Source organism: Lynx canadensis, chromosome A2 (assembly GCF_007474595.2).
Source record: "Lynx canadensis isolate LIC74 chromosome A2, mLynCan4.pri.v2, whole genome shotgun sequence".
Taxonomy (NCBI): domain Eukaryota; kingdom Metazoa; phylum Chordata; class Mammalia; order Carnivora; family Felidae; genus Lynx; species Lynx canadensis.
The window spans coordinates 80,336,396-80,363,148 of record NC_044304.2 but is presented as its reverse complement, the minus strand read 5'-3'; the positions used below and the strand labels follow the sequence as shown (position 1 = coordinate 80,363,148).

At 35.4% G+C, this 26,753-nt stretch overlaps 1 protein-coding gene across 1 annotated transcript in view; it reads right to left on the bottom strand.

Moving 5' to 3' along the window:
- Positions 1 to 26,753, bottom strand: part of RELN (reelin) — a 532,864-nt gene that overhangs the window by 188,843 nt on the left and 317,268 nt on the right. The window contains 2 exon segments of the mRNA XM_030307797.1: positions 2,649 to 2,800; positions 21,277 to 21,422. Coding sequence (XP_030163657.1) covers positions 2,649 to 2,800; positions 21,277 to 21,422 — 298 coding nt within the window.

Below are 26,753 nucleotides of genomic sequence, written 5' to 3'. Positions count from 1 at the left end.
GCATCTTCATTTCATTACAGCCCATTACATTCTCTTTTTAAAAAATGTTTTTAATGTGTATTTATTTTTGAGAGAGAGACACACACACAGAGTGCAAGTGGGGGAGGGGCAGAAAGAGAGGAAGGCACAGATTTCAAAGTAGACTCCAGGCTCCGAGCTATCAGCACAGAGCCTGATGCGGGGCTCGAACTCATGGACCATAAGATCATGACCTAAGCGAAAGTCGGACACTTAACCAACTGAGCTACCCAGGCGCCCCTACATTCTTTCTCTTTTTGTAAAAAAAAATTTAAATTCCAGGAGCGCCTGGGTGGCTCAGTCGGTTAAGGTTCTGACTCTTGGTTTCAGCTCAGGCCACAAATTCATGGTTTGTACTGAGCCCTGCATTGGGCTCTGTGCTGACAGCAAAGAGCCTGCTTGGGATTCTCTCTCTCCCTCTCTGCCCCTCCCCTATTCATGTTCTCTAACTCTCTCTCTCAAAATAAATAAATAAAATAAACATTTTATTTAAAATCTCAGTGTAGTTAACATATAGTGATAAATTAGTTCAGGTGTACAATATAGTGATTCAACACTTCTGTACAACACCTGGTGCTCATCATGACAAGTGCCCTCCTTAATCCCCATGACCTACTTAGCCCATCTGCCCACTCACCTCCCCTCTGGTTAACCATCAATTTGTTCTCTGTAATTAAGAGTCTGTTTCTTCCTTTGTCTCTTTTTCCTTTGCTCGTTTGTGTCTTAAATTCCACGTATGAGTGAAATCATATGGTAATTGTCTATCTCTGACTTTTAGATGTTACTTGTGGGCAAGGGATCTAAGTAATTTTTATAAATATATAAAAAAGGTATATTGGTCTTACCTATTTTCATTAAACAATGTTTTTTAACCCATTTTTAAAAGTTGATTCATTTTGAAAGGTAGAGGGGAAGGAAGGGTAGAGAGAATCCCAAGAAGGTTTTGTGCTGTTAACAGTGAGCCCCATGTGGGGCTTGAACTCATGAACCTTGAGATCATGATCTGAGCTTAAATCAAGAGTCAAACGCTTAACCAACTGAGCCACCCAAGCACCCCAATTGGGCACTGTTTTAAGGGACTTGCATGTATTCATTCACTGATCAGCACCTCTGAGATTCAGGTGCCACTATTACCTTCAATTGTATTCCCCACATATCCTAGCTTGGTGCTCTATATTCAGTCGCAATTCATTAATTTTTTAAATAAAATGGAGATGCTTTTATTTGGGATAATGTATTTTAGGCTCATTCAGATGAGTTTTTTTCCTCATTGTCAATATTATTTTAATTGCTTCATTAATAATCTGGTTTGTTTCCAAAAGAATTAAAGATGACTAAATCTTTTCTACAAAGGCACTTATACAAACATGATGATGTCTTACAAAGGCACTGAATTGGATTGATGTAGCATAATCTACTATGAAAAAAAGCAAGAATTCAAATATATTATGTGAAAAATGGTGAAAAGGTTAAATGTTTAAAATTAGAAGTACTGACATGCTGAATGTTTATTACAACTTTTTTGAGGGGAGAGTTAAGGTTTCCCAGGAATCTCTCTTCATAAAATGAGACCCACTTTGAATTCTAATTAGGTAAAGAAAATGAACTCTGGGTCTTTCAATATACAAACCATTTCAGAGTCAAGGTGGGGCTATCCTTAATGTATGAAGATGACATTATCATATTTTATATCCACAACTTCCCTGTTATCAAACAGATGATCATTAAAAATGAAGTAGCATCAAGCAGCCAGTGTTTCAGAGCATGACATAATCTACAGTTTCCCATATCACTCCGAGCTGTGGGAAGCGAGGAATGTATGAGAGAAATAAACAGCCAGTGCTGAAGCCTGGACTCAGGGGGCCTGTTTGTCCTGATGAACTGACATCTTTGCAAGTAAGTTCAAAGGTGGTAAATGTTTATTTCCTCTTTCACTTCCAGGTGTTGCCTGTGCTTTTCCAGTCAATCAACAAGGAAGGCATGTGACACCTACTCACATTTCTGGAAGGACATTCAGAGAGAGAATATGTAACTAACATGATACATTTGAGAGGTCCCACATTTCAATGCGCTAATTCTTCCCTGGGTGTTTTTCTAAATGTTTACCCACTTATTTGTTCTACAATAATCTGGAGGAAAAAAACACAACAACTTCTAAACACTTTCTCTGGGTGTTTGCCACATATTAGAAAGTTGAGAGTATTATTAAAGTATTATAAACTTGTTTCTTGGCTTCCCACAAAAAAAAAACCAGTTAAGCAATGATAATATATCCATGGAAACAAATGACTTGCTTTGATGATTGTTTCTGGGGGAAGCCAGGGGCTTTGTCCAAGGAGTTAATTTGTTCTCAGCTTCTCTCCCCTTGTCTTTTCAGCTATGACCACTGAGGGAGAGGTGGAGTGAAGGCATTTATCTCCAGGCCTATTAAGGCATGCCAGGACCAGTTCTCTTATAGGATGGTTCCAGCAGGGCTGGCCTGAAGCTGGTGTGAGCTTTTGGTCGTCCAGTAGAACTCATATTTCATGAATTTCATTTTATGTTGTTAGACAACAATCTTACTTCCACAGGAATAGGGGCTGGGCTGGATTCTGCCTTAGGTCAACAAAATCTGTTCAAAATGTACCTACCCATAACAAAGTAAAACCTCAGGTTCCCATAGCCGGTGGTGTCCATATATGGGGTGCATAATTTCCTTTCTCCATCTTTGAGGAAGACCATTGATAAACCTGATTCTACTGTTCCACATTCTGTACCAATGACAGCTCCCAAGATGTCCCACCTTAAAAAAAAATGAGAATCATTAACAGTTGGAATACTAAGTCAAAGCTTCATAGAGCATAACACTTTATTTTTAATGAGGAACATTTACTTAGTAATTAGCGATTCTGAAATAAAGATGTGGTACAACAGATCTTAAGTAATGAACAGACTTTTAAACCATCACAATTATGATTTTTCTGTAGAAGGATACATTTAATCAGTATTACATATAGTACGTCTACTACATGATAGTCTTTATTCTCAAGGTACTTAGAATCAAGATGGGGGGTCAAATTTGAACTAAGGAAATAAGGAATCAGAAAAAACAGTATCATAAAATTATAAGCATTTGTATTTTGCACATTAAAAATTAGTTATAGAATGTGAAGTGGTAAAAGTGGCAAGAGTATAGCAAGTTTTCCAAAAAAGAAAAGACAAGAGTTAAACTAAATCATGTCAATATATATATATATATATATATATATATATATATATATTCAGATATACAGAGGAGAATAAAAATATCTAATATTTTTAAACTCATTTCTCCTTAGTATTTATTTCTGGTCATGTCTAATCTGGACATGGCTATTCACACAACTCACTTTCCCATGGATGGAGGAAACTAGGACACACAGAGGTAAGCAGCTTGCCTAAGGCCAACTGCTGTTTAGCTCTAAAATTGAGATCTTCTGTATCTCAGTTTGCTGTTATTTTAGTAGTTACAATTTTAAAGACTGTACTATGTCAGGATGATTATATTGAACCATTTTAAGTTTATAATATATTTAGAACCAAGATGTTTAGGAAATACCCATTTTTTTTAACAGGTTATATTAATCATTCAAGAAACTCAAAAATAACTTTGTGAAGCAGCTCTTAATAGTGCTGGACCACTGTAAATTAACAACGAACCTCTCTTGACTCATACAAGAAAATTTCACACTGGTTCATTGGTCTTTTACTTGCTCCATTTATCCCAATTAAACCACTCAGCCTACTGATCCACAAAGCAAGTTAAGGTTATAAATGATGCATATGATGACTCCTTTTAGGCTTTATTTTTAAAGTGAAAAATTGAATTGAAAAGATGGAATTGTCATGGACTCAAAGAACCTTCTCTATTCAAGTGAAAAATGAGATTAGTAGTCTTTTTCTCATTATCAGTTGTGAATGAGTAACTCTTCTGGATGAATCTAAATGAATTATTTTCAAGACATCTACCACAGACAGAGCTGTGTGAGATATGTTCAGACTATATGTTTTTTTCAATCGTTATTTTAAAATCCAATATATTTAATTTTACTCTATATTAGTCTTTATTTCTTCCACTCTAACTATTGGCAGATAAAAAGTGAAGTTATTTTCTTTAGAAACCCAAATATTTATAATCAAGTGAAATGGTAAGTTTAGTCTGCTTTGAAGAGAAAGAAGCAGAGATAAATCTAAAAAATCATTTTGTAAGAGTGTCAGTGATTTGAATAAATTATCTTACATTTATTAAAAATTCAGTAGAAGCCTGTTGTAGCACAAGCTCATTCTTTTATGAATTTGTATAAATACTGGGTCAAGCTTAGTTGGAGACAAAGTACCCCTGAGGGACCGCAGAGGAAGCCTTCCACTCCCCGCACTTCAGAGTCCAGATTGGTAAGGGTGCAAAGTTGTGGGTCTTTTCTAGTTACAAAAATGATATGGTCCCTGGCCGTTTCTTAATAATTACATGAAGTAAAATTATAACATATCCAAATCTTTGAGGCCAGGAGTGGTATTTGAAGAGTTGTATAGTTTTAGCAGTATCTTCGAAGGCATGACAATTTCCCTGAAAAGGAGTGTTACTTTTGTATGGTTTAAATTATGTTTTCCTGAGGTAAATGTGGTTGTATGTGAACTGCATTTGAAGGAACGTCTGCCTACAGGGGAGACACCTCTGCAACACAGCAATTTATATTTATGCTTTGATGACTAACTCAAAAAAAAGAACCCTATATTATTATAAATACAGTCATATCTATTATTTATAATAGAGTGAGTTGAAGTTGGAATACAGAAAAAAAAGTGTAATAATCAATAAAATGCCTTAAGGTAAGTCTGTTCCTTAGATATAGCAAGGTCACAATGATGTTTAATTTAGGTTTTTAAAGTATGACTTTCCACTATTGTGTCAAAAAATGAGGAATATTTTTGTAAGCAAAGATAATTTAAAGAAGTTTCTTAGCTGGAAACCTCTCTATCACCTATGTTGGAGTGCTTTGAGAATAGAATTAATTATGTTTTAATCAGCTCATAGTTTAATATTTTTAAGAACGATATGAGAGAGTAGAAATTAAATCTTTTCACACAAAAAAGATAAATGTTAGGTGATGAATGTATTAATTAACTGGATGGAGAGAGTTCTTTCACAACATACACACATATCACGATGCACACTTTCATTTCTCACAACTTTTTGTCAGTGATACCCGAGGAAAGCTGAAATTAAAAAATATTTCCTTTATAAACTTAAAAAAAGAATGAGATCTATTCTTTGAAGGGCAATTTGGTAGTTAACTATCAAAATGAGAATTACATACATACATGTACGTATATGTACCCATACGTATCCGATTCTCTAGTTTCCCTTTTCTCTTTTAGATATTTATCTTTCTTTTTTAATATTTATTTATTTTTGAGAGAGAGAGAGAGAGAGAGAGAGAGAGAGAGAGAAAATCCCAAGCAGAGCCCGACGCAGGGCTCCATCTCATGAACTGTGAGATCATGATCTCAGTCAAGATCAAGAGTCAGATGCTTAACTCACTGAGCCACCCAGGCATCCCTAGAAATTTATTTTTCAAAAATACTTTAACGAGTATACAAAAATTTTCATTAAAATACTGTCTATCTCATTAAAATACTGTCTATCAATAGGGGTTCAATTAGATAAACTGGTACATCTTTTTTTTGAAATAATGATTAATATTCACTAATTAGAAGATACATTCGAGAATGTTGTCAGTTTTTAAAAAATCAAGTTGTAATATAGTATACAAAATGTGATCTGTCAGGTGGTGTGTGTGTGTGTGTGTGTGTGTTTGTGTGTGTGTGTGGTCACAGAAAATTTTCTGAAAAAACGTGTGTACATTTAACTCTGAGAAATGGGGTTAGCATGGGAGAACTTTTGATTTTTACTTTAACTATCTTCTTTGCAATAAAAAAATAATTTTCAAAAAAAAGAAGAAAGGCATTCAATTTATGTGTATTATAATTCAGAATGGAAACTTAAATTATCTCATTCTAGGTTGATAAAAATAGTAAGAATATGAACACAGGCAATAGAAGCCATAATTTAATCAGACACATCTTTTTGTTTATAAATATTGGCATAAAAGACTCTAAAGGTAATAAAACATTTCACATTACCTATGAAGATTTGTTTTATTATATTTTCCAGAATATATTAGATCACCTAAAGTTGGCGACTTTAGGTTTAAGCTAAGATATAGAATAAAGACTGGCCAAGAAATCCCACATTTACCAAATTCATAAGGTTTTTTAATCTCTACGAATTCTCTGAGGTTAAATAAGTTCATTATATTCATAAGGTCTCTATTTGGGATAAATTCTCTATTATTTAATAAGGGATGTGCCATAGAAGGGTAAAGACCCTTCCACATTCATTTATATTCATGAGGTTTATCTTGAGTATGAGCCCTGAGAGGTCTAGCAAGGTGTGCACTTCGACTGAAGCCTTCTCAACCTTCACATGTAGGTTTTTCCCTCTACCATGACAGCTTAGGTGAAGGTAAAGGATGAGCTCTATTTGACAGCTTCCCTGCATGCACTGCATTTCAAATATTCTTTTCTTCGATTGGTTCCCCTGTATTTCACTCAAATTCAATTTTGTTTTAGGTTTTTATTACATGCATTACGTTGATTTACACTCTTGTTGGAATAACATTAATAAAGAATATTGTCTTCAGAATGGGTGAAAGCACTCAGCTTTCTCACCAATAAGACAGAAATATAACCTAGGCTGGAGGATGTTTAGAGAAAAGAATGTATTTCCTGGGACATGACAGAGTCTCAATAAGTGTTAGTTTCCTTTTCTCCCCCCTGTAAAACGTGGTGCTATCTTTGTTTTAAAGTAAGGCAAAGAGGCAATACAAATGAATTTCTAAATTATAATGAGTATTTTTATTTTTTCATATGATAATTTGCAGAGAAACAGTCCTGGACAGAGTTGCAGTACAATATGCAAGTGTTACTAATTAATCTTTAAGCAAGGGGATACTTAGCTGCAAGAAAAATTGTACTTTATCTATGAGTCTTTGGTACTGTTTATGATTTTTGTCTATAATATCCTGGGCCCCTTGCTTTATTATTTTGTTATCTAAATGGTCAAGTGGGTTTTGCTTTAATAAAAATGAACATGCTTAAGAAAAAACAAGATCCACTCCATACAATATTAACTCAGACTGCCAACCTATCTTCAGTCTGCTTACCTTGAATTATAAGCTTAAATAAAATCCTTCTTTAGCTTTGTAAGCATTTTTGTGAAACGTATTCTAAGTCAGAGGGAACATAATTCTTCTGGGTAGGAAAGAGGGAGGAATTTTTAGAAAATATAAATGATGCTCCCCTAATGTGTTTTTAAAAGGAGGCATCCTTTCCTTTTATAGTCCCAGAATTCAATCAATGGTCATTTTATCCCATGAAGTTTCTAATGAAGTGCTGAAATATGGAATTTACTATAATAGTGAAGAGTTGTAGTTTGAGAAATAAACAATTCAATAGTTTAAAAACAAACAAAAATTTCTCAACAGAAGACCATGGGGGAGGGGAAGGGGGGAAAGTTAAGGGGGGGGGGCAAACCATAAGAGTCTCTTAAATACTGAGAACAAACTAAGAGTTGATGGGGAGGTGGGGGAGAGGGGAAAGTGGGTGATGGGCATTGAGGAAGGCACTTGTTGGGATGAGCACTGGGTGTTACATGGAAACCAATTTGACAATAAATTATATTAAAAATAACTGTAAAAAAATAAAAAAAACAAAGAAAATGCAAGAAGATGCTCAAATTATTCTGAAGAATTCTAAATTATTTTATTTTATTATTTTTTAATATTTATTTATTTATTTCTGAGGGGGGGGGGAGAGAGAGAGAGAGAGAGAGGGTGGCAGAGAGAGAGAGGGAGAGAGACAATCTGTGCTGACACAGCACAGAGCCCAATGTAGGGCTTGAACTCACTAACCATGAGATCATGACCTGAGCTAAAATCAAGAGTTGGACGCTTAACATACTGCGCCACCCAGGTGCCCCTAGAAATCTAAACAATTTTAAAGCCAATTTTTAATAAAAGCACCAACTTACACTGAAGGGGCCATAATGGAGATTGTTCTTGTTGGTCTATGCACAGGTTTGATGTTCAATGGTTATATGTAAGATATTTTTGCTACTATTTCTCTGGAACAAGGTAGCCAATATAAAATTGCTTAACTGAGTTTATATTGCCTTTTCTTGTTCCTCCCCCCACCCACCACTGGATAACATTCAATTTTAAGAAAGACATTTTGAGTCAGCTGTAGGTGTGATCCACTTAGCAAGCAATGCCACTGAAACACATAATACTTCGCATTTTAGTTTCTTTATAGTAGATCATCTGTCAGAGACTAAGCCATGGCTGACTTCAGAAAACCATTGTCTGTGCTCAATTTTTTCTATAATCTTAGACAAGCTGTTTTTTTTAAATAATATATATCTTGAAAGAGCTTCTTCAGAGCAACTTTATAAAACAGTTATCTTAATAGGGTATGAATGCAGTAGAAAAGCAATGGAAGTTGGAGGGAACTGGAAGTAGGTTAGTAGTTTAAAGACTGCTCTCTCTCTCTGACCTTTGAAAAAGTCAGCAAAATTAAATATGAGAAAGCAAATTTGTCCTCCAAGCATCTCTTCTATGTCTTGCTGGTATACTGGAATTCTAGGTATTCCATCATGTTCAGTATTTGCCACTAGTTGCTTTTAATTTTTTTTATGTTTATTAATCTTTGACAGAGACATAGACAGAGAATGAGTGGGGGAGGGGTAGAGAGAGAGGGAGACACAGAATCCGAAGCAGGCTCCAGGCTCTGAGCTGTCAGCACAGAGCCCAACGCGGGGCTCGAACTCACCAACTGTGAGATCATGACCTGAGCTGAAGTCGGATACTTAACTGACCGAGCCACCCAGGCACCTCTGCTTTTAATTTTTAATTAGAGGAAGACTCAGGGTGCCTGGGTGGCTCAGTCAGTTAAGTGTCCGACTTTGGCTCAGGTCATGATCTCATGGTTCATGGGCTTGATCCCCATGTTGGGTTCTGCACTGATAGTGTGGAGCCTGCTTGGTATTCTTTCTCTCTCCCTTTCTCTCTGCCCCTCTACAACTCACACTTTCTCTCAAAATAAAATAATAATTAGAGGAAGACTCTACAAAAGTGATATCTGTGGCCTGGGAGAAGACACCCACATAGAGAAATACAGTTGGAAATATTTTTTGAAGATTAAAAAAAGACATTTGTTTTCTATTATGATACCAGTATTCTCATTACTGAAAAATTGGAAAATAAAGAGTGCCAAAAAAATCACCCATAACCACACTATCCTAGAGACAAGCACAATCAATATTTTAGTATCTTTATTTCTAATATTTTTAGATGTATATTTCCAAATAGTTGTAATATTACATACATGGTTTTGTACTCTGCCTTTTTTCACTTACATTAGTAATGTACCCATTTTCCAGGCTATTATTAACTCATTATAAATAAGCCACACAATATTTTATTATGTATATACCAAAACAAACTATATTTAGTCATTTTTCTATTTTTTTTAAGTTTATTTATTTATTTTTGAGAGAGAGGGGTCTACGCTGTCAGCACAAAGACCAACACAGGGCTCAAACTCACAAACTGTGAGACCATGACCTGAGCCAAAACCAAGAGTCAGATGCTCAACCAACTGAGCCACCCAGGTGCCCCATCATTTTCCTATTTTTGAATTTCAAAATATATTCATACATAGTTATACTACTTAGCATACTTTATAGGCCTGAGGAGTTGTCAATTCCCTAATGCTCCTGAATGTGTTTAGAGTACAGATAACTCCAAGCCATGCTTCTTGGGGTGTCAGAGTTCTCTTATTTCACAGAAATTCCTAGATACTCAGGAGTGCCCTGTGGCCAGTGTTTATCAGGTGAACTACTGAGGAAGGGTTGTGGAGAACAGACAGGTCGAAAAAGTGAGCATCTAAACATCTCAGTGTTAAGAGCCTCCTCTGATACCTTCCAGAGAAATCACTGGCCAATGTTGTACCAAGCTGTCGGAAATTAAATCAATTTGGAAGGATTCCGATTTCATTTTCGTTTTCTATGTGACCTCAATAAAGAAGATGCTATCTTGGAAGGGAAGCCAGTCACTACATTCTGGATGCTCACACAGACAGCTGGTTTAGAGGCTGGGGAGGGGGGCTATTAACCTACTCAAGGATGGTAAAAACCAAAAGCAAAGATGGCGTGTAAATGTCCTGAAAATTAAAGGTTTAGAATTTCTATGAAGGAGTTCCAGAACAATATAGCACTTACTTTTTAATTATTTGAAATTTTACTGTTTATATTTTAAAAACATTTTAATGTTTATTTATATATTTTTGAGAGAGAGACAGATAGAGAGTGAGCAGGGGAGGGACAGAGAGAGGGAGAGAGAGAATCCCAAGCTATTAGCACAGAGCCTGATGGGGCTCAAACCCATGGACCGTGAGATCATGACCTGAGCTGAAATCAAGGGTCAATGCTCAACTGACTGAGCTACCCAAGTGCCTCTGTTTATATTTTTAAAGTATAAAAACAATTTGCTTAAACAGAAAGCAATGTTAGAGACCAGGCCAAAGGCAAACCAGAATAAGTAAGATGTAATAGATGTCTTTTAACAGCTTGCAACAAGATTACTCAGATCCATTTTAGCACTTGCATGCTTTTAAAATATATCCAATTATCATTTAAACTAATATGGTCTTTTTTCTTAATGACACTCATTGGTTTATTTAGAAAATCTAATTTAGGTTTCATTGGCCTCTTCAACTTTGTGTTTCTTCTACATCTCATTAATTAACTCAAATATAATTTTCTTTGAGCACCACTTCCCTTATTTCCCAACACCAAGTATAGGTGGAATAACAACTAATTTTTAAGTTTTTTGATTGCTTATTATGTGTGATACATTGTGTCAAGTGTTCCGTATATATTGTTGCATAAAATGTCCCCTTTTAGCCCTTTAAGCTTAAATTTGAATTTTATTTCATCTGATTCAAATATCTGATTTTAATATTCCTCCTTCTTTCGTGGCATTTGCCTGGTATATTTATTTCTGTACTTTGATTTTCAATTTCTTGTGTTATTGCAAATACATACCTTATTATTAAAAACTTACTTTGAAAATATCATTTAATAAATCAATATAAGTCAGTCAAATTTATTGGGTTACTGATAAGTTTAGATTGATTCCTGACACGTTGCTTTCTGTCTTCTATTTACTCTTTTTTTATTTTCTTTGTTACTTCCCTGGCATGTATGAGACTAAGTCTCCCTGTGTCCTAAGTTACACTGATGCTTTAGAAGTTTTATGGCCTATATTTGGCTAATCTAATTTTTCAACACAAGTATTTACACGTAAAGTTTTCTGTTAACTTTATTATTATTATTAACATTAAGAGTTTCCCAGGGACGCCTAGCTGGCTCAGTCGGTTAAGCTTCCGACTCCTGGTTTCAGCTCAGGTTGTAATCTCATATGTGTGGGTTCAAGCCTGCATCAGGCTTCGCACTAACTGCATGGAGCCTGGTGGGATTCTCTCTCTCACTCCCTCTCCCTCTGCCACTCCCCTGAATGCTCTCTCTTGGTCTCTCTCTCAAAATAAATACATAAACTTAGAAAAAAAAAGAGTTATCCCAGATCTGTATCCTCACTCCAAGCAAGTTAGGAACTTTGGCAGTATTTTACTTCCTTATTCTCCTTCTCTTCTTGTCACTCTCCCTCTGTACCCCTCATGTTGAGGTCATCTGGACTTAATTCCAAATTTTTGTTAAAACTTTTGAATAATCAATACTTATTCAGACTGAGCTACAAGCTTTAATTTTTTTTCCTTGATCAAAACTCTTTCTTGAATCTATCCTATTTTTCTTGGATTAATTTCCAGGAATATATCTTCTAGTAGTTCTTTCAGAGAGGATTCAGGGGGTAGTAAACTTTCTGAACCCTTGTGTCTGAAAAGGTTTTTGTTTCTTTAATATAAGTATAATCGACATAGAATAACCTATTAGCTTCAGGTAGAGATCATGGTGATTTAATATTTTTATGTATCATGAAAATACTCCCATGATTAGTCTAGTTACCATATGTCTCAATACAAAGTTATTATATTATTGACTCTATTCTCTATCATGTACATTACATGCAAATGTAGAAAGAAAAGTAACAGCAAAATCCCATGTATATAATATCCAACTTTAATAATTGTTGAGTCGCCTGGGTTTTTTTGATATTGAATTGCATAGGTTCTTTATATATTTTGGATATTAACCTCTTAGTGGATATATAATTTGCAAATATCTTCAACCATTCAGCAGGCGGCCTTTTTGTTTTGTTGATGGCTTCCTTTGCTGTGCAAGAACTTTTAGTTTGATGTAATTCCATCTGTTTATTTTAGCCTTTGTTGCCCTTGCCAAAGGAGACTGGTCAAAAAATACTGCTAAGACCAATGTCAAAGACCTTAATGCTTATGTTTTCTTCTAGGAACTTTATGATTTCAAACTTACATTCAAGTCTTTAATCCATTTTGACTTTATTTTTGTACATGGTATAAGAAAGTGGTCCACTTTCATTCTTTTGCATGTAGCTGTCCAGTTTTCTCAACATCATTAATTGAACAGTCTTTTTTCCATTGCATATTTTTACTCCTTTGTCATCGATTAATTGGCCATACAATTGTGGGTTTATTTGTAGGCCCTTTATTCTACTGCATTGATCTATGCATCTACCTATTTTTATGCCAGTACTATACTGTTTTGATCACTATAGCTTGTAGTATACTTTGAAATTAGGGAGTGAAAAACTTACAACTTTGTTCTTCTTTCTCAAGGTTGCTTTTATTTATTTGGGGTCTTTTTTAAAATAAAAATTTTAAGATTTTTATTCTATTTCTGTGGAAAATGCCATAGGTATTCTGATGAGGATTGCATTGAATCTGTAGATTGGATAATATATATATTTCAGTAAGATTTTTCTTCCAATCTATGAACATGATATGTACCTTTCCATTTGTTTGTGTCTTCTTCAATTTCTTTCATCAATGTCTTATAGTTTTCAGAGTAGGCCTTATACCTTCTTGGTTAAATTTATTCCCAGATATTTTATTCTTTTTGATGAAATTGTAAATGGGATTGTTTTCTTTATTTCTTTTTCTGACAGCTTGTTATTAGTCTATAGAAATGCTACAGATTTCTGAATGTTAATTTCATATCCTGCAACTTGACTAAATTAACTTATTAGTTCTAACAGTGTTTGGTGGAGTCTTCAGGGTTCTCTCTCTATAAACTATCATGTCACATGCAAACAATAACAGTTTTACATCTTCCTTTCTAATTTGGATGTCTTTTATTTCTTTTCCTTGCCTAATTGGTGTGGCTAGGATTTCAAATACTTTGTTTCATGAAAAGAGGTGAGAGCTGATATACTTGTCTTGTTCACAATCTTAGAAGAAAAGCTTTCAGCTTTTCAACCTTGAGTATGATTTTAGCTGTGGATTTGTCATTTATGGCCTTTATAATATTGAGGTATGTTCTCTCTACACACACTTTAAGAGTTTTTATTATAAATTAATGTTGAATTTTGTCAGATGTTTTTCCTGCATCTATTAAGATGAATTTATGAATCTTATTCTTGGTTTTGTTAATGTAATGTATCATGTTGATAGATTTGTGGATGTTGAAACATCTTTGCAATTGTGGAATTAATCTTACTTTGATCATGGTGTATGATCATGTTAGTGTTGTTGAATTTGGTTTGCTAATTTTTTTTGAGGATTCTTGCATCTATGATCCTTAGGGATAATGGCCTGTAACTATCTTGTGTGTGTGTGTGTGTGTGTGTGTGTGTGTGTGTGTGTGTGTAGTCTTCTCCATCTGGTTTTGGTATCAGGGTAATGCTGGGCTATAAAATGAATTTGGAAGTGTTCCTTCTTCTTCAGTATTTTGGAGTAATTAAAAATGATTGCTACTATTCTTTAAATGTTTGATAGAACTTACCTGTGAAGCTGTCTGGTTCTGGACTTTTATTTGCTGAGAGTTTTTTAAAATTATTAATTCAATTTCATTACTTATAATTGGTCTATTTAGATTTTCTATTTGTCATTCAGTCTTAGAAGACTGTGTTTCTAGGAAAATATCCATTTCTTCTAGGCTTTCCAAATTATTGGTATATAACTGTTCATAGTAGTCGATTTCTGTGATGTAAGTTATAACTTCTCTCTCATTTCCAATTTTATTTATTTGGGTCTTCTCTTTTTCTTGATGATTCTGGCTAGAAGTTTATTGGTTTTATCTTTTCAAAGAACTAGCTTTTAGTTGCATTGATCTTTTCTATGTTTTTTGGGGTGTGTGTGTGTCTCTATTTCATTTATTTCTACTCTATTATTTTCTTTTTTTTAACTAATTTTGGGCTTTCTTCTTCCTTTTCTAGTTTTTTAGGTATAAAGTTAGATTACTTATTTGGAATTCTTTTTGTTCCTTGAGGTAGGCTGTATCACTATGAACTTCCTTCTTAGAACTGCTTTTGATGTATCACATAGATTTTGAAAAGTTGTATTTCCATTTTCATTTGTTTCAAAGTATTTTTTGATGTTCTCTTTCCTTCATTAACCCGTTGGTTATTTAGTAACTACTTAGTCTTCCTGTGTTTATGTTTTTTCCTGTTTTGTTCATGTAGTTGATTTCAAGTTTCATATTTTTATGGTTAGAAAAGATGCTTGATATGATTTCAGTCTTCTTGAATTTACTGAAACTTGTTTTGTGGACTAACATATGATCCATCCTGGTGAATGTCCCATGTGTACCTGAAAAAAGTGTGTATTCTTCAGTTTTTAGATGAAATGTTCTATGTGTATCCATTCAGTCCATCTGGTCTAATGTGTTGTTTAAGGCCAATGCTTTCTATTGATTTTTTTGTCTGAATGACATTGAGGTAAGTGGGGTGTTAGAGTCTCCTACTTTTATTGTATTGCTGCCAATTATTCCCTTTATGTCTGTTAATATTTTGCTTTATATATTTAGGTGCTGCTATATTGAGTACATAAGAATATCTTTTTCTATCCCTTCACTTTCAGTCTGTGTGTGTCTCTGTATCCAAAGTCTCTTTTAGGCAGCATATAAAACGTCTTATTATTATTTTTTTTTATCCACTCAGCCACTGTATGTCTTTGGACTGGAGCATTTAGTCCATTTGCATTTAAAGTAATTATTGATAGGTATGTACTTATTATTGTCATTCTGTTATTTGTTTTCTGGTTGTTTTAATAGTTCTTCTCTGTTGCTTTATTCTTCTGTTGGTCTCTTCTTTTGTGGTTTGATGGTTTTTTTTCAGTGTTATGTTATTTCAGGGTTATTCTCTTTATTTTCTGTGTTTCTACTGTAGGTTTTTTGGTTATTTACAAAAAACACGGTCACCATGAGGTATGTATGTGTGTGTGTGTATGTGTGTGTGTGTGTATATATATATATATATATATATATATATATATATAGCAGTGAAAAGATTTTTGTTTTTTCCTAATTACTTGTATGATAATTGGAGAAGAATTTTATGTTCTGAATAATTTTTTCAGAACTAGATAACTTCTTCATTTTTTTAAACTTGAGCTTAGTGCTACCAAGAAAAGTATGATGAAGCTCATTTAGAAGCTTTTTGGGTTTCTGCATCAGTGTTCTCAAGTTTCTTCCTGGTGCTACAGGACTGGCCATTTTCCCATTTATCTTGCTAAACATTTCATTCACAGGAAATATGCCTTTTCTTTATTCTTTTTTCAATCTTGGCAACTTCAATAATATCTTTGAATATTACATTCCATCTATTCTCTCTGACCTTTCTTTCAGGAATTCCTATTTTTCTAACATCAGAAGAGCCAATTTCTCTCCTATACTTTACATCTTTTTTTCTTATATCCAGTGACCATAAGTTTTGGATAAATTTCAAGACTCAAGTTTATAGCTCATTAATTTGTTCTTCAGCTATGCCTATGCTGATATTCAGTGGAGAAGAAAATCCATTAAATTTGTTTTAACAATCATATCCTTTCATTTCTCACATCTCTATTTTTTCCTCATAAAATGTGTTTTAATTCCTCAGATGCAGTATGCTCTCCTATCCCTTTGAGGATATTAATTATGCTTCTTATAAAATCTCCATTTGTTTATTCTGCTACTTCTGTTTTCTCAAACCTTAGTTCTTCAGTTTGGTGATTTTTTAAATGGAGGTGATTTTCCTAAGATTTGTTCATTTTAGATCATTTGCTTATATTTGTATCTGCTATTATTTTTTTTCATTTTGGTGTAAAAATGGCCACAGATTGGGGCAGATGGACCTTTAGGGGGGACTACAATGAGAGGCCTTCATTCTCCTTGAGATTTCCAGTCACCTGAATTGCCCTGCTTCTCCATTCCAACTGTCCACATTCATTGCTTGTTCCTGGGAGCAGAAAAGCCTCCCTTTGGAAGTAGGTGTATTGAGGGGCTCACCTTCTTGGCAGTCGCTACAGCAGTGCCTCAGAGCCCCGTCCTGATTCCTGTGTCCAGCATCTGTGCCCCAGAGCACTGGTGAGACATCTTTTTTAGTGTCTTATCCAACATGCGTTTGGGGCTATAGTTTCCTCCTTCCATCAGATCTTTTCCTCTTTTCTCTCTCTTTTTGTACAATCCTTTATAATTCCTGACCCAATTAGGCACATTTTCTTATTTTATAGTGTCATTATAGATGTTTGCTCATTTTCTGTAATCTCTAAGGACTTGAGACATGTGGACATGTCTCATATAGATGATTCAGTATTTGAATATTCATTACATTTGTGGAGTTCCTCTTTAACATGAATACTCTAGTGACAACAATGAAACAGGTTTTTTTTAAAGGTATTTCAATAGTAAAAACATACAATGTTTGCATTTGGGATAAAAGAGAAGTATACAAAATCTATATTATAGCAGTGTGTTTTTCTACAAAGCTCCCTCCCACCTAAAGGCAGTCTCAGCTAGGTGAAATATGGTAGTTGCTAATTAAATGATGTGTTTGTAAAGTGACGCCAAAGTTCAGAAAGACTCACATAAATTATCAGTATACTCATTAAAATTTCTCTCTTGCTGAAGTAACAGATGTGTCTTCTTTAGGAAAAGGAGAAAAAAACCTTCAAGATCCCACTTAAAAAAATAAACCTATCAACACTGGATTTAGGGCAGCTTTGAGATATGAGAGGCAAACAGCTCTTGCCTCTTTGTGATGTGAAATCAAATAGCTGGACTCAAATGGTAGGAAAACAGGAATATTTGGGAAAGTGGACTCCAAAAATAGTCATAATGATGGTGGCTTTCTTTTCTTTCTTATGAAGTGTTTTGAAATTATTAGAGAGGACCACATATTCATTTTTCTCTTTCACAATTCTTATGGAAGAAAAACACAGTTAATAGATGTGCAAATATTATATGTGGGTTAACAATTTAATTAACTTATTTACTCTTTAATTTTTTAGTTTTTAAAACAAGTCAACTCAAAGGTAGACAGCTCAATCAATTCTAATTTACTATCTAAGTTTTCTGTCTATTTTAGCATGTGGGCCAGTGATGATAAATTGTCAGTGTGGGTGATAATGATTGAGTTGAAGAATGAGACAAATATTTAGTAAACCTGGCTGGTTAAACAAAACACATCAAGATTTCACTCCCAAATTCCTAATCTGGTTTTCCTTGTCAGTTCTTACCCTAGGTAAAAATATGTCACATTAATTTGATTTTGTGACAGGATTTCTTTCCTGAAGCTATGATTAAAAACTATCATGACAGCATTCTTTCCTAGACCAATAAAGCCATTTGAGAGTGGGTGAATGCAGAGAGGGGACACGGGGACACACACACACACACACACACACACACACACACACACAGGACTAAACCAGCATTTTTATCATCACTGCAACCACAGAAAACACTAGATCCTCTCATTATCCTTTTATGCCTTTATAACATAATGCCAAGTGGGATGACTGGGCCACCAGATGAGAGCATAAATACGGGAAATCTGGGGGGTGTGGCCTGATATCCTAGGGGAAAAGCTGCAAATAATCCTAAGATGTAGTTGCTAGAATCATGTACTATTTTTAGAACCTGGATGAATTAATTGTATACCAATTAGGGTGGCACAGGTGCTTTTATCAAGCACATTATTTTGTTATTGGAACATAGATCTGCTGACAATGCCAAGGACTGAAAGTATTAGCCTTTTAACTGTGACCAAAAACTCTGATATATCACAATACTGAGAAGTGGCCAAAGAGCATAATTGAAACCACCTGAGTCACTGAGTGGATGGAATTTGTTCTGATGTTCTTCTGTGTCTGTACTGACTTGAGCTCCTTTTTCTTTAAATTGTTTTAAGTTTATTTACTTATTTTTGAGAGAGACAGAGAGAGATAGCAGGGAAGGGGCAGAGAGAGAGGAATAGAGAGAATCCCAAGCAGGTCCACACCGTCAGGATGGAGACTGATGTGGGGCCTGAACTCACAAACTGTAGGATCATGACCCAAGCTGAAACCAAGAGTTGGACACTTAACTGACTGAGCCACCAGGTGCCCCACTTTAGTTCTTTTTTCAAGCATAAATACTTTTGGTTCTTTTTGTTTTGGGGGGCGGTGAATGATTTGGTTTAACCATAAATTTTCTTATATCACCAGTACTCTGTGAAAACAGAATGTCTGCTCTGTTAATTGGAGTAATTTTTTGCTAGCTATGTCTCTGCACTTGTAGAGTAATTTTCTAAGATATACTGGGTTTCTTCTTATATAAAATCAATTCCTTTCTAAGCCTTATTCATGGTTTTCTGTTTGTACTAAATCTTCAGTTTTATTACTAGGTGATTACTGGATGGACCATTAATCCATTCAAAAAAGCTTTTCTTTTGTTCTCTTATAAATGATTTTGATGATGCAACAAGCTAAAAAAAAATAGAAAGAGAGGATGGTGGGATAGGGGATAGATGGGTATGAAGGTCATAATTAAAAACATTTTGAGGGGCACCTGGGGAACTCAGTCAGTTGAGCATCTGACTTCTGCTCAGGTCATGACCTCACAGTTCATGAGTTTGAGCCCCCTGTCAGACTCTGTGCTCACAGCTCGGTGCCTGGAGCCTGTTACCTATTCTGTGCCTCCTTCTCTCTCTCTGTCCCTTCCCCTCTGGTGCTCTGTCTTTCTCTCTCTCAAAAATAAATAAACACTAAAAAAATAATAAAGAAATAAATTTTATCAGAGCACCTGGGTGGCTCAGTCGATTAAGCGTCCAACTCTCAATTTTGACTCAGGTCACCATCTCATGGTTCGTGGAATTGAGCCCCACAATGGGTTCTGCTGACAGCGCAGAGCTTTCTTGAGATTCTCTCCCTCTCTTTCTGCATTCCACCCCCCTCCACTTATGCTCTCTCTCTTTCTCAAAATAAATAAATTAACTTAAAAAAAATAAAAATAAATTTTATATGGGGCTGGGTATCACTGGGAACCACTGGAGTCCCCAGGGGATGTGGGGGACATCCAATGAAGAGGATGACTCATCACTACTGCATAGATGATATTAGCTTGGAGAGATGGACGAGTGAGGGTCAATGAGTGTCTTGTGTTTCAAGATTCGGGATTCTCTTATAGGCAGTCAAGCTCCATAACCAGGAAAGGGTTTTGAATTGGTCTTTTGTATCAGGAATCAGAAAGAGAGAACTGATAAGCTGGTGATGATTCTTTATCTCCAAAAGACAGATAAAGAAGCTTTGCTTGCATTGTCAAAATTCTGGACCCCATCAAAGCCCACCCGTTTGTAAGGGGATTAGAATGAGCCCTGTGTAGGATCTCCTGGGGGAGATGAAATGTAGATGTAGATGAAATAGGAGAATAGTAGGTGTGGGTCCCTCAAGGAGAAACCAAAGTCTCACTAGACATGGAACTTCAATGGTGCCAGGAAGCTTTATGGACTGAAGGGCCTGACCATCACTGCTAGGCTCTGAAGGAACTGGCTCCCTTAAAGTGTGAACCTCCCTCAGAGGCATACCTGGCCTGCCCCACAGGCTGGACTTCCCTGAGGCAGTGAAGAGCCACAGCAGAAATCTAGCTTTCAATAGTGAAAGACCCTGATGTGGCAGCAAAAGGTCACAGAGGCAGTGGCAGCTCAGGCTGCTGGCCAGATTTCTATCCTGTTGGGTCTGAATGCACTCCCGGGCAATGCATGGGAGGCATGGAACCCAAGAGAGCCATGGCCTTCTTGCACTCTTGGGCACTTGCCTTTTGGTTCCATCCGGTTTTGATTTTATTTGTTGAAATCAGAGAGACACGACCACCTCAAATGTTGTGTTCTGGAAAAAGTTTCTCAAAGTTAACAGTTAAATTATTGCTATTTTATATTCATTATAGAATTATACTTTATGTTAACTTCATTCATCTCCATCATAGTCTTAGAAAATATACACTAAACAATAAGGACCTGATCACATGTGTTTACTGAAAAAAAAAAACAACACTTCTAGAATTTCCTTCCTACTCACACTACCTTATAAATTTAGATTCTCTGAACCTACTAACTTTTTTCAACTTTAACTTCCGGGAATATGCTCCTCAATTAATAGGAACTATCTTAGGGACACAAGACCCAGAAGAAGGCACACAGCTCAGAATGGCCAGAAAATACCACCACCAAACCTCCCTCATTGTTTTAGCTTTCTTCTTCTTCAACGTCAGTCCCATATTCCTTTTTTAAAAATCTTTCAAAGATAAATTTTACTCCCTAAACCATTTTTATAGACCAAAACCACATTCCACAGAAAATCAGGTAGCAGCATCTATAAATCTCCGGCTCCAGGAAGACAACTGCAAGTCTCAATGTAACAGCAGTGGAAAGATTTTGTATCCTATACACAATGAAAAAGACTTAGTCCCAGTAAAAGCTGAATAAATGAAAAATGAGATAGAAGCGTTCAGCTGAAGTTAAAAGGTATTCACAATTATAAAATTTCAATACACATAAAAATAGTTGATTATTTAATAAAGAATGCTTAGGACAAGTGTGACCCATTTGTCCTGTCTATGATAAGAATAATCAGCACTGATTTAACTATGCTTTTGCTATTGAGTAATATGCATTTAAAATATGTCCAGTGGAATAAATATAAGTGCTATGCACAGCATGGGAGATAGCAATTACTTACCCTGTAGGCTGGCTCTCAAATTCTTCTGACCACTGCTCTTGAATATCTTCTGTAGAAAGATCTACATCCCGGGTGGTGGCAAAATTGAACTCACTGCCTTCATTTCCATGGAAATAAATGGAATTCCCATCTGACTGACAGCTATGCTGTAGATGAAAAGAGAACATGGGGTGGCTGTTGAATTGGTTTTGTAGCTGTATCTGTCTTACTCATGTATAATTAGAGTTTTTAGAGAAGTCATTATACTATTCCCTCTATGATGGACTCTCAAATCAGAAGAGCTTGTTACCTCTTTTTTTGTCTTATTTAATTCAATTACAATTTCTTTCTAACTTATTAAGTTATCACAAAAAAGGAGTCAAGAGGCTTTTTGAGCTTTGCCACTACAGCCTTCAGTATGAAACAAGAATATTTTAATTGGCATAATTTCCCATCTTCGCCCAGTCCTTGTCATGGGAATTAAGTGTGATAATGACTTGTCATATATTTTCAATACCGTGCTTATGGGCTAAATCACACTGACCTTTTCAATATTCTATATATTTCTGGCTTGCCATTCACACCTTTCACAATTTGTCTGTAAATGGAATGTGAGTAGAAAAGCCAGCTAATCAAAACAGGGAATACAGAAAAGGTCAAAGTAATCCCTGATATGATCGTATATTCTCAGCTACCTTTTGAGTAAAAGTTTCTGACAAGACCTAAGTAGTGTGTGATACTTACAATAAGGAGCTGGGAAATCAAAATCTTTGTTATTCTCCCAAAGAGCACAAAGTTTACAAAAAATTTAAAAACAAAGTATTTCTTGTGATACTTTTTTACCTTATAGTTTTTCAGCTTAAAGTGAATAGTCAAAGGTAAGATCAAACTCTGAGAAAACTGAATGTTTAGTTTTTAAAAAATGTAAGTTTTTATTAACTAGTTTTTGGTAGTAAGTCATATTACAGAAATACTAATAAAAGAAAGATCAAACATTCTTTTAGGCTTTATATATTCTGAAAATGAAATAGAAACGAAGGAAAGTAATTGGACAGAAAATATTGGGTCCAGCGACTCTAAGTTCTACAGAGCAGGGATCATGTCCATTTTGTTTCTTGCTGTAAATACAATGCTTGGCTTATAGTCGGAATTAAAAAATATTTGTTGAATAATTCAACAAATGAATGAATGAATTATATGGGCTATGTCTTTTCAAATAATCAATTAATCTTTTATGGAGAACTCACTATGTAGAAGGTATTAAGGAAGGCATTGGAGAAAGGAGTTTATAATGAAGTATAATAATACATAGTCTTGACCCTCAAAAAATCCCAGTCTCATTGAGAGATACCAGAGATATTTCTCAATGCTAGAAAGCAGATGGTAAATGCTAATGAATGAGACAAGGTAGGAATCACTGTCCAGGGCTGGTCTAAATGCATAGGCTTCATGGATGAACAGGTCCTCAACTTGCTTTAAAGGACAGAAAAAGATCCAAGTTGAATGACACATATGAATGAACAACAAAGGTGATAAATAGGCAAGATTTGGAGAATTAGACTGGAGACTGAGAGTAAAATCTCAAGTAGTGGTCTAAGAGATCTCTATCATATTCTGTTGGCAGTGGTATCCTAAAATAGGGGAGTAATGTGTGCAAAGAAATGTTTTATGGTAATTAAACTGGCTGTGGCTGATAAAATCAATTGAGGGAAGAATCAGAGTACTGTACTGAAAGAGTAAATAAAGCTTCCAGAAGCTTCCAGAAGTTCAAGAGATTCAGAGCATCTGATCTTGGGGGAGTCATTTCACAGCGCTAACACATAAGGCTCACTCACAGAGCTTGTCATCATCTTAGATCATACTGTAGTGTATAGCATGCATCACCTGCCTGAGAATCTTCTTCCACCACAGTGAATACACATTATTCATGGATGCTAAACTGAGCTTATTATAAGTGATCCTTAACCCACACAAACCAATCAAAACTAGGGTTCAGCTTATTTAACAGTAAACAGAAACTGTCAAAGGCAAAACCCAAGAATCTACTACTCTTATCCTGTAAAGACCCCAAATGCTAACTAGAAAAAGATTACTTTCCTAATAAATCCACTGAACTCTAAATAACGTTTTTCACAATTATCTTCACATTCTGGAATCCTGAACAACTGTCATGTATGTTTATCTGGAATTAATATAAGGACTCTGGTATCAGTGCAAAGGACACATTTACTCATTGTCTAAGGAAAAGCCATACATGAAACATCCATGTGTATGAACACAGAGTAATTCCGTTACAATTTACACAATAAAAAGAGTGATCACTTAACATGAAACCTTGGTCATTACTGGCTAAATATCAATTTAATTATTTAAATTTTGGTTCCATTTGCTTCAGAATTGTTTGTTAATATTTTAAGACTCCGTGTTACAAATAATTGTTTTGCTACTCTTCAAAAATTTATATTATTAAGGTATTTGATATATATTTTAATTTAGCTGAGTTGGAAAATTTAGGTTAAAAGAGTCGTGAGAAAACTAGATATTGTTTAACTGCATATTGTTAAACTTATTTCAAAAAATTAAAATCAATTGTTTTAGAAAAATAGAAATACTTTTAAAGGATCTTTTTGTTAGTTATTTTGCTGTTATGAAATACATTTGGTAGTTGAATAGACCATTTGTAATTATATAATTATTGAAAATTATCTACCAAATATACATTTTTGACACTGTAATTACAGTAGTACCAGCATATGAAACACATGTAATATTTATCACATCAAGAATAAATAAAGCAATTAAAAAAAATAGTAATACCTTAATTGAACGTTAATCAATTTTCATGCTACTATGATAGGATATAATAACTAGTAGAATCTGTCTTTGGCAAGTTTCTGTGAAGGATATAATGGTATGGTTTTTAGCATAGTTTTATTATTTCAATAGGGAAGGAGCTGTTTTTTAACAACTTGTAGTAAAAGAATAATAATGCCAAATCTAAATCCAAACAAACAGGGCAGTGGTTTCTAATAGTGTTAGCCTTTGCACTGCAAATCTCCTAATCCTGTCTGTCAGGTTTAAGAGAAGATTCACAGTTAGCTCTTTTCTCCCTTCCTAAATAGGCCCAAAGTCCTTTGGGTGTAGAGAAGAAGTACTGATCTTTGAATATTCTCTTCTTCATAGTCTTAGTGCTGCAACATGTTACCAAAAAAAGGGTTGTGACACATGCAAAGTAAACAGCCACAACCCAGCAGGAGGCGGCTCAACCTCCCCTAGTTCTTAGCATGATGGGGCTGTCATTTTCTGGGCAGCAGGGCCTGGAGATGCACAGAACACACACACACACACACACACACACACACACACACGGCAATGGATGGCTCCTCGACTCCCCACTATGCTGAGGACAGCAAGACACAATTTTTGCCTCTGCCATTGTGAGCAGAACCCAATGTGTTCAAAGTTTAGAGTCAGGGTAATGCCAACCAGCAAAGTAATTTGGCCTATAGAGGATACTTTGTGTGAAACTGGTGCATTCCTGAGCCATCTGAGCAGGAATGGGCAGAGATGGGCCTACTGAGAATTTGACTGTATACTGACCCTGTACTTAAGAATCCTGTGAAAGGAGGGGAGGTGTGCCTGAGTGGCTCAGTTGGTTAATTGTCCGACTTCGGCTCAGGTCATGATCTCATGGTTCATGTGTTCGATCCCTGCATCAAGTTCTGTGCTGATAGCTTGGAGCCTGGAGCCTGTTTTGGATTCTGTGTCTCCCTCTCTCCCTGCCCCTCCCTGCTTGTGCTCTCTCTCTCTCTCTCTCTCTCTCTCTCTCAAAATGAAATAAACATCAAGAAAAAAAAAAAAGAATCCTGTGAAAGGCAGAGGGACAGTTTAGGGTTCTCATTCTGAAGATTCCTAAATCAGTTACAAGGCAAGTTAGAGTTTCATGTGATTTCTATTTTAGGATTGGTCACAGGGGCTCAAAATCTTAGAATGGGCCTGGTTTCCCAGATATTCTCCAAACTAAGAATTTATGCCTGAATGCATTTGGATTGGGATAGAATCCCTGGACCTCTGCTTGCTTGATACAGCATCTCTGCTTCTGGACAGGAATTCATGGCCTCCTTGGTGATGGGGTTGCTTGAACCCTCCCCTAAAATCTACCTCAATTAATTAAGCACTTACATGAATTGAGGAGATGAAAGTTGGAAAAGAACAAAATACTAGAAACCAAACACAATCAAGATGGCAAAGAATGAAAACTCAGTTACTATCCATCAAGGAGTTTGAGGAAGGGAATCAGAAGGTGTGTTCAAATACATTTACTCTACTTAATAGCTACGCGTTTTGCATAAGTCCGTTACCCCTCTAGGCCTCAGTTTCTCAAGCTATAGAGTAGTATCAATAATATCTATTCCCTACAGATGTTGTTAGAAGCACAAGTAATATTGCATGTGGAAGTGTGTTTTTAAAACTTCTGTTGGGGGGCGCCTGGGTGGCGCAGTCGGTTAAGCGTCCGACTTCAGCCAGGTCACGATCTCGCGGTCCGTGAGTTCGAGCCCCGCGTCAGGCTCTGGGCTGATGGCTCGGAGCCTGGAGCCCGTTTCCGATTCTGTGTCTCCCTCTCTCTGCCCCTCCCCCGTTCATGCTCTGTCTCTCTCTGTCCCAAAAATAAATAAACGTTGAAAAAAAAAATAAAATAAAACTTCTGTTGGTATAAAATAATCACTATTTTATTTCTGAATATATATTTTTGCCAAAAATAAGATATTATATTCCATACTCTTAGCAGTAGGTGATAGAGAAATGGAAACATATTTAAATCTATTTTTAATTGTGTTTCTCATTAGAATAGTCATTAAAATTCTTCAGATCAACTTAAAACCTTTAGTAAAATGTGAAAGAATATGACCCACAATATCATATGGTAAAAATACTGCAACATTCATTCACTTTAAGAGCAGATAGAACCATCAATTAGAACTTTAAAAGTCCTCCAAATTTTGGCAGATTACCAAAAATTCTCCAAGGACAGGAAAATTTAATAATGCAAGATACTTGTTGCCACTTTTCTTACGGAAGAACTTGCATTGTATATTATCAGTATATTATGTTTAAGATCCAAGCAAAATGCACATTGAAAGTATGAAAAGAATTTCAGGAAATTGCTTTCAGTGATTTTAATACCCAGCTGTTCTTGTTCAGCATCTATTCAAACTCATGTCATTTATATACAATAACAATAAAAATCTAAACAAGTTCAAAGGAAAGTAGAATGTCTAATTTGGTGAAATACATGAGCTCTTGAAATGATAAAAACAAGAATATTTTGGAATTCAGGAGTACTCTGAGTATACTAAAAATCTATCAGATTTTTTTTGAGCAAACGATCATAAAATTTTATTTCTTGAGTCATAGCTTTTGACTGACTTATGGTGACTATATATCAGGTAACTAAGCATGTATTTGGGGCAAAATAAAAGTATAAGTTCTGAAGATGG